At 36.9% G+C, this 9,573-nt stretch overlaps 1 protein-coding gene across 1 annotated transcript; it reads right to left on the bottom strand.

Annotated features, from left to right (window-relative positions):
• Positions 1-2,952: 2,952 nt before the first annotated feature.
• On the bottom strand, positions 2,953-6,879 carry LOC134602075 (putative olfactory receptor 10J6). Its single transcript, XM_063446573.1, has 4 exons — positions 6,763-6,879; positions 5,017-5,115; positions 4,138-4,885; positions 2,953-2,957 (listed from the first exon to the last, which is right to left on the bottom strand). Exons 1-4 carry the CDS (start codon positions 6,877-6,879, stop codon positions 2,953-2,955), a joined length of 969 nt encoding a protein of 322 aa, XP_063302643.1.
• Positions 6,880-9,573: the final 2,694 nt, after the last annotated feature.

Here is a 9,573-nt window from a genome sequence, read left to right as displayed (position 1 = left end):
GTATGTAAAAAAATGCCCCAAATTATTTTTTACCACATACTTTGGCATATATTGGGGAAAAAATGGGGGCATGCTAAGGCACAATATGCACCTTATGATATACCCTGGAGTGTCTACTTTTACAAATGGTAGGCCTTTGTGGGGTTTTTTTGAACAGTCAAACTGTTATAATACCCCAAATGGAAGCATAGGCTCATTAAATCCGTCTCTCAAAATTCTACTGTGAATACTGAAAAGGACAGGTCTCTGGTATGGCACTGTAGCTTCACGAAATAGTGTCATAGACATCCAATGGGGGGTGTCCTTTTACTCAGAAGACTTGGCTGAGCATAATTTGGGGGGTTTGAACTTAGTGGCACATATGAAATATACAAAATGCCCAGCAAAAATGCAATCCGTATGTAAAAAATGCACAAAATTATTTTTTACCACATACTTTGGCATGTAATGGTAAAAAATGGGGGCATGTTAAGGCACAATATGCACCTTATGAGATACCCTGGAGTGTCTACTTTTACAAATGGTAGGCATTTGTGGGTTTTTTTTGAACAGTCAAACTGTTATAATACCCCAAATGGAAGCATAGGCTCATTAAATCCGTCTCTCAAAATTCTACTGTGAATACTGAAAAGGACAGGTCTCCTACATGGCACTGTAGCTTCACGAAATAGTGCCAAAGACATACAATGGGGGTACCGTTGTACTCAGCAGAAGTAACTGAACACATAATAAAACTTTGTACAGGAATAGCACACACCAACTTTACAAAATACACATGATACGTTCTTTGTTATAAGTTTGTGTGCGAAAACCCCCAAAAAACACAATTTTACTCCAATATTTAGCAGAGGTTGGCGGTAAAATGGCTACGTAGAAAGTGTCAAAACAACCTTAGGACAATAGCCTGTGTTGTCTACTTTATATAAATATATACTTTTGTGTGGCAATTTTGTTTTCTTTTATGGCTATTAAGCTTACAAGACAAACATACCAAATTCTAAAATCGCTCCACATTAAAAGTTTATTTTACTCCTTGTGCTTTGTGACCTGTAATTACCACAAAAAAACTGAAAATCCCAGACACATTATATATTCTACAAAAAGAAACATATACCAGTATATACACCTCCCCAATGTGATCACAGCAGAAATTTGTAATATTACCAATATAGGACCAATATGGGACTGGACTGTAATACAAACAGCGTAGGACTGGACTTGGGTATAAACTAAAATAGAAAAAAAATAAAAAAACAACGACATAGTGCAAACTGTATAATAAAAAATGTGTAATAGATAAGTGTGTGACTCTCACTCACATTCTCCAGAGCCGTGCCAGGCTCTGTAAAATAGGCTCAGGGGTGCCAATACTGGCTAACGATCCAGGTGATCCAGATAGATGCGACTCCAGAATTTGGATGCAAAATATATTTATTGTATAAAATTATTTTAAAAAAGTATAGGCACTAATGGGCACTATGGGGGTGGAACCCAAAGCAGACAATAGTATATATAGCAAAATTGGAGTTCCACTTACCCCTATCTTTTAGCAGCCCAGAGTGTCAAAAATACATATAAAATAACAAATATAAATATGCAGAAGATTGAAGCAGACGCGTTTCGGCTAACAGCCTTCCTCCAGTGCTTGTCTTCATGTTCTGTTGGGTCTTCTTTTATAAGTCCTATCTGTCCCGTTCACCTGGATTCAATTTCGTACCGGCGTCGCGTCACTTCCGGTTTCGCGGGTGACGTCACTTCCGGTTTTTCGGCCGGCTGGAACGCGCGCTGAAACGCGGCGTTCAGGATGTTGGTTGCTCTTAATTGTTATAATTAAGTCCCCATAGCAACCTTAACCTCCATATTTGCAGGATATCATAACGAAATAAGAAAAATAAAGATTAAAAATATAATCTATAAATAGCTTACACAATGCAAGTATTATATTAACTAACATCAATCTCTTTGTGTTTAAAAAAAGAGTAATATATTCTTAGAGGAACTATTTAATTACATACATTAAACAATGCTATGTGTAACCTCAGAAACCTCACATTTAGATAGCAATTAGACAGAAAGCAAGTATAGCCTTCTAAACCTGGTAATTCAAATAAAATAAATTCTAAAAATATGTATGGATTCTATAAAAAATGTATAAACTCAAAATCTAAATTCAATCCCTTCGGGGATAGGGTATTAACATCGAAAATCCACTTGCCCTCTATCTTCGCTAGCTCTTTGACATTATTATCACCCCTCCAATTCTTAAATTTCTTGAAGATGACAGTATACGATAGCAAGGAAGGATCACCGCCATGTTTCTCAGAAGCACACTTCACTGAGAAACATGGCGGTGATCCTTCTTTACTGTCATACTGTCAAATCTTCTGTTTGTTACATTATATATTCTGTAAATCAGAACAACTAAATTAATGTATTTTTAATTACTTTCCTTAACCTGCATTAATTGTGCACACATTATTATTGCAAAAACTGTAAAAAAATCAAAATTTTTATTTTTTTTTGCATTTTTCTGTATTTTTTAATAATAAATACGTATTTATGTATATATATGCTACATCAAATTAAAGCCCTTTCTGTCCTTTAAAAAACGGTATATAATATGCGTTGGTGCAATAAATTAGTAAAATGCAAATTGCAGTTGAACGCAAACAGCAAAAAATGCAAAAATTGCCGTTGTCATTAAGTGAAAGACAAGCTTCTGAAGCTCTGTCCTTAAGGGGTTAAGTAGAATTTGCAAAATAATTTAGAACAGGGTGTAGTAAGTAACTATGTGTGTGAGGTAAGATCCATTTCCCACAGTAACAGTTTCACATCCTCATATTTGTAATATACATTAAACATTGTATAACTAAGGGGAATAGCCTCAAAATGAGGACTAGACACCAGAGAAATTACCCCAATGTAGAATTTTTTATTAAAATTGCTTTAGTCCTAGTCTAAAATACACAAAATGAACAACAACACATGGAATTGTGTACATGCATAAACATTAGATAGCTAGTATACACTTGAAATTCAGTTAAACATAAGTGGATACCCATGATACTTACAAATTAGACTGTGAAATATAAGAATAAAGAATAATAGAATACAGAACCTAATTAGGAAACGCAGCTCAACACACGTGTCGGTACCTCTAAACTTAACACAAATACATGCAAGAGTTAGGAGTGATTTGATGTGACAGTTTTCTCTCACTCAAATTACTCCATACTCTTATAAGTGGATACCCACCCAGCGTAATCATTAGCTTCAATAGTTACAGTATAGGTTTAGAAACACTTACCATATAGAAACATTGAATATGTTACAATCAGTATGAAAGCTGTAGCCAAATAAGCAATTTTAAAGCAGCAGATTATTATAAGGAGGGGGTAGTATAGGGATATATACAAAAAATGGATTGCATTATAAGGCTAACACCATATTAGCTGGATGTTCACAACTGAAAAAAGATAGATATAAGAATTCATCCATTCTAAAAGATCAAGATAATGTCCCAAGCTATATATATATATATATATATATATATATATATATATATATATATATATATATATATATATATATATATATATATATATATATATAGATGTGGGATAGATAGAATAAAGAAAGCAGTAAACTATAGTAGAATCCAAGCTGATTAAATATTACAACTGGAGTTCTAACAGTAATAAAAAGAGTCAAAAAGCGGCCACTATTAAGGTATTAAGAAAAGGAACCTTGTTAGATAATAATGCAGAGGTTAATGGCAATAAATTGTAGTCACAAGTTGAAACAAGTTGATAAAGTATTACAATTAGGATACTGACAACCAAAGATGTGTTCATATTTAACTTGGCTGATAAAACAGCTACTAATATTTGTTTAGAAGGCACATTAAAATGAACCTATCATTCAAAAGGATAGAATGTTAAATGTTAATCTATTTCCTCCAGTTATGGATGTATTTCTTTATAGTGTTTTTAATATCCTGATTTCTCAAGGTATAGATAATGGGATTTAACATTGGGGTCACTAATGTGTATAATAATGAAAGACCCTTATTTATATTCACTGAACTGTCTCTTGGTTTAATTATATAGATAGTTGTAAATGTACCATAATACATACACACAATGCTCAGGTGGGAGCTGCAGGTGGAGAAAGCTTTTTGTCTCCCGCTGATGGTTGGGATCTTCAGGATAGTGAGAAGGATGGAAATGTACGTAGCAATTATAACAAGAAATGGGAAGACAACAACTGGAGTAGAAAGCAAAGATGCCAACTGCTCCACGGCTGTGGTATCTGAGCAGGAAAGTTTTAACACTGGAGCAATGTCACAGTAGTAATGGTCAATGATGTTGGAATCACAGAATTCTAACTCATAGAGAAAAAGATAGACAATAAGACAAAGCAGACATCCCAATGACCAACAACCAATAACAGCATGAACCTGCAGTTTAAAGGTCATGATTTTTGTGTAGCGGAAAGGATTACAAATTGCGATATATCGATCAAAGGACATCACAGCTAGAATGAAGCATTGGGCAATGGCAGCGACACCCGAGACACAAAACTGGATAATGCATCTAGAAACTGACACATTGCCTCCTCCGGCCAGAACGAGATGCAGCATGTTTGGAACAATATTACTGGTGAATAAAAGTTCTGACATGGACATCTGGCTGAGAAAAAAGTACATGGGAGAATGGAGACTTCGATTCATCACAACCAAAAGAATAACTAGAACATTTCCCAGTAAAGATATGATGTAGAGAACCAAAAATAGAACAAAAAGGATCACATTAAAGTATTGATGTTTACCAAATCCCAGCAGCAGGAACTCTGTGATTCGTGTTTGGTTCTGGACATGCCATGACTGGGGACAGTTAAAAGAAAAAGCGAGTTACCATCAGTTAATAACAATTCTGCCATTTAAATAGAAAACATAACATTTTAATCAAATGTTAATCTTGCCCACTATGATATTCACTGATCCCCTACACTTACTAGTACAGATTCTAGGGTTAGCCTCCGTGACCTTTCATGCAGATGGTTAGAATTAGGATATGGCTCTGTCAGCAAGATGTGCTCACGATTTCCTTTCTCCTGGTGGAAGAAAAGACAGCATGGACAGCAATTAACAAAACTTGGGAGTGGAGAATCTAATCCAACATGTTGATTGGACACAATCAGTTAAAGAGTATTAAAATAATATTTCTGAAAATTGCAAAGACGATAAGAGAAAGATTTTATTATTATTTGCTTAACAAAGTGCAGGACATAGAATACAAGGAGAAGATGACATCATCTGATGTTGGGGTGATGGGATTTAGGGGTGATGTGTGGTTAATATTTTTACACTAAAAGACTTGTAGATACATGGAACAATGTTCTACAGAAGTAATAGACTCATATAGTGTAAAGACGCAATAGAAGCTTTGCATAGCCGTAGTGGCACTGCCATACTAGACAGGAAAGAGAGCCAAGAGTCAAGGTCAAACTTTTTAAATGTTATGATAATACCCTTGCTGTTCTTCACAACTCTGTCCACACGTACCACATATAAGGTAAATTGGACTTTAGTAAATCACTATCAAACATCAACACTAAGAGAGCTAAGATAGATGCATAGATCAATCCTAAAGTAGAGATGGTTGGGGAAAACTCTTCAGAACAGTGGGAATTATTTAAGATCTATCTTAGAACAACATTTAAAGAGAAAGGAAGTGCATTTTTAAAAAGGCATTGGGCAGATTATAATCTAAGTATATTTTTATGTTTTATTATCATTATATTTATGCTTTATTTTGGGAGTCAGTCTATAAACCATTATCTGTTTTTTCACAAGATCAATGGGTGACCAAATGGCTGCTAAAAAAGACTGGACATACCCCATTTGCAATACCTTGGGTCGTCTAATATTGCAAATGGTATGCCATTATGGGTGTAAATTTATTTCCTGGGCTACTATACAGTCTCAAAGGCAACGTAACCAATCTGGCGAATTTCAATTTCAAATGTAACACGCTATATCTGACCCTGTAACTTCCCAAAACACCATAAAACCTGTACATAGGGGGTACTGTTTTACACGTGAGACTTTGCTGAATACAAATATGTGTATTTTATTGCAGTAAAAGCAAACAGTATTATGACATTGACAGTTAAAATGTCATGTAGAACTAAAAAAATAAAAAAATCTTATTTTCTCCCATTTTTTCATATTAAATTATGTTTCATAGCTAAATATTTGATATTAAATGAAAGCCCTGTTTCCCCTGAATAAAATGATATATAATAAGGGGGGTGCATTTAATATGAAAGTGGTGAATTACGGTTGGACAGACATATATCGCAAATGCCAGGTTTTATTTACATTTTGTTTCGTTCACAACTTGTACATTTGACTGCGGTCTTAAGGGGTTAAACATCAATTGGATGAATACTTGCAAAAATGTAAACAATTTTAAATAGTGGGGTAATAGCTTCTTCATCCGTGGAGATATCGCACTGCCTTTCTGGGATCAAGAAGGACATTCTAACTAATTTGATGCAAAAATGTGTGCTTCGGAGGGTCTTTTTTGCCTTCTTTTGGATCAACTGCAAAAAACAAATGTGAAAAAGGCTTGAAAATATGATGGATGCATGTCTCTTTTCAGCTATTTAACTATGTTTTGTCTCTCCCATGATGTAGAGTCAAACCATCTGTAAAGTGTTCGACAACATACCTGGAGTCTACCCACCATCAGTCACAGCTTTCATGAGAGCCATAAGCTTCTCCATAGAGCTTCCATTTGCTTTCCTTTGCAAAGCACTGCAGTGCAAAGCCAACTCATTAGCTGAGATTGTCGGTTGAGCTTTTTCAGCCATTGCACTAAATCCTGAATTGTCTCTAAATCATACTGTAGCAGATTTGATGCTTACAACGTTCCTTTATTATGGCGTAAAGGATGTTATAATCTGTTTCATTCTCTGTTGTGTTTCTAAGCCCTTCTTCTTCTGACTATTTTTTCTAGTCTATCCCTTCTCCATTACAATACCTCTTTTTTTTCCATCACATGAATTTGCTTAATAATAGTAACTTTACCTATAAATAATCAAGTACATTCTTCAAATAAAATATGGTTCACAAGTACAATACTGGAAATATCTGAAATATCTGATGAGTATATCTGACATTGGCTTGTCTTACCTCCGGGATCGAATACATTTCTTCTACTGCCAGCTCCATAATTAAGGACTCTTTAATATATTATACATCTCATACCTGGGGATCTCAACCTAAATCCCAGAGCTTGAAAAAAGAAACACTGTGTACCAGTAGACTAATTGCAAAATTAGATTTATGCTATCCACTCAGAATTAATTGTGTTTATTATATCTATAAATCCCTTAAGTCTATTTGCTCACAGACGCAGAAGAATTTTAACATTTTTGCTATGGGTTTATTTAAAATAATTTTCCTGTTTACAAATTAGCATCCACATATATTTGTTTGAAGGACATATGAAAACTTTTCAAACCCTCTATCTGTCTCCATACATGGGGAAACATGTATTATGGACAGTTACTACAATTTTGCTTATGATAATGAGTGCACAACTAACACTGATAAATAAAACAACTTTAAAAGAGCTAAACATTGTCATAATGTGGTTTAGCGGGACTGTGAGCATAAGCAGTCTGGTGTGTGCTGCATAAACACAACTTTCTGTTTATTTGGCATCTTGAATAACTCACCATGGATTGGTTTATCAGGGTTTTGTGAAATTACAGGTATATATAAAAAGCATGCATCTTTTAGTTTTCAAACTTGGAATTTTAATATTGCTTATGGGCTGCTGTCGTTAATGTTGCTTGGAGTTCTATTTTAATAACATGGTGTGACGAGAGCAATCTCACCACATTGCATTGGAGAAGCCTGGTTGCCCGCATGCTGCCTTTGGACTATGGCCCTGGGAGATTGGGCCCTTTAAAAACAGTATTCGGCCATACCAGAGTGTATGTCACTCATTCTGGCCCTTTAAATACAGTGGGGTCATTCGGTACTTGCCCTGTGTGAGCGGTGATACCCCAGATAGCTATGCCATGGAGCCCATTCATATAATGAAAGACTATGGGAAAGACTTTAGCTCATTGGCAATTGAACTGTATGTGTGTCATCTGAGCACCATTCAATAATGTGCGCTCAGACCTAAGCTATCTGGGGATAAGTTGCATGTATATGTTTTATGTAGTAATTGTAACATTGTGTAATTTTATGTCTTTTTGCAACCATGTGCTCAATGGAGTCTGCCTCTATCCCTGGATATAATTGGATTATTTTCCCATTGTCTCCAGGATAGAGGGCTCTGTAAAACCAGTTTGAGCCAGATAGCCATGTGCCAGTCATGACCCAAAAGATACTTTATTAACTTTTGAACCCCTGGTCTGATTCATGCCATTTAATATGTTGTTCCCCTGAATTGATTGATTGTGAATATGTAATTTTTATGTGAATGTGATGTATGGTTTTAGAGTTATGAAAGTTGGGTAAAAAGTATGTTTTAACTGTATGTGTAATTGAGTTTCCTCTCAGGATAAGGGGAGGGAATATGTGGGATGTAACTGATATGTGATTGGTTGTTTTATACCTCCCTGTGGGCGGTCCTGTATTTGAAAAGACTATAATAAAAACCAGACTGAGTGTGCCAGCACCTTAGACCACTGCTTGACCCTCAACACGGAGCCTTGTCTCGTTCTTGGGGGGATTCACTGTATGCTGTTGGAGACTGATTTCCAGGAGTGTAAGCTGATGTGTGCTTTTCCTGTTCGTCTGCTAGCAGCTATTCGTGAGGTTCCAGTTTAGAGTGCTATTTTGTATCCAGTTTGGGAGTTTGGTGTTCTGCAGTAGCTGTGCCTGTCTCTCAGAAAGGGGCATATCGCCTAAACGGATTTTAACCCCTTTTCTGCTGAAACGGTCCGTTACAATTGGTGGCAGTGGTGGGATCGTTCCTACAGCCAGAAGGACAGCTACAGGAGACACCATTTCTTTGGATTGTACAATTTGAGGGCAACGCATGTCCCACTACAGCGACCCTGACAGCACCAGCATGTGGAGTACAGCTACTCTATGAGAGAGTACAACCGCATGGTGTGGTTCCACCTAAGCTTCTTCGGACCCAATCAACTGGCGAGATCGGTACGGTTCGTGAGGAACTTAGTGTTCGAGAGGCTGCAACACCGGGCAGAAAGAGAAGGTCAGTTGGCACGTTGGGAGGAACTCCAGCGGCAGGTACTGCAGGGAATTGGGAGCCCAGTCTCCATTCCCCAGCAGCAGTGTGAATTGCAGGGAATTGGGAGCCCAGTCTCCATTCCCCAGCGGCAGTGTGAATTGCAGGGGGCATAGGTAGTTGTTCCTGCTCCCCAGCAGCAAAGTGATATGCCGGGAAGGCAGTGTAAAGTGCAGGGAGAGGAGAGCAGTGTCCTCCCTCCCCAGCGGCAGGCTGAGCTACAGGGGGCAGAGGTAGTTGTTCCTGCCCCCCAGCAGCAGCGTGATTTTTTGGGAATTGGGAGCCCAGTCTC

Source organism: Pelobates fuscus, chromosome 3 (genome assembly GCF_036172605.1).
Source record: "Pelobates fuscus isolate aPelFus1 chromosome 3, aPelFus1.pri, whole genome shotgun sequence".
Lineage (NCBI taxonomy): Eukaryota > Metazoa > Chordata > Amphibia > Anura > Pelobatidae > Pelobates > Pelobates fuscus.
The sequence above is the reverse complement of the archived record's forward strand: the minus strand, read 5'-3'. Positions and strand labels throughout refer to the sequence as shown.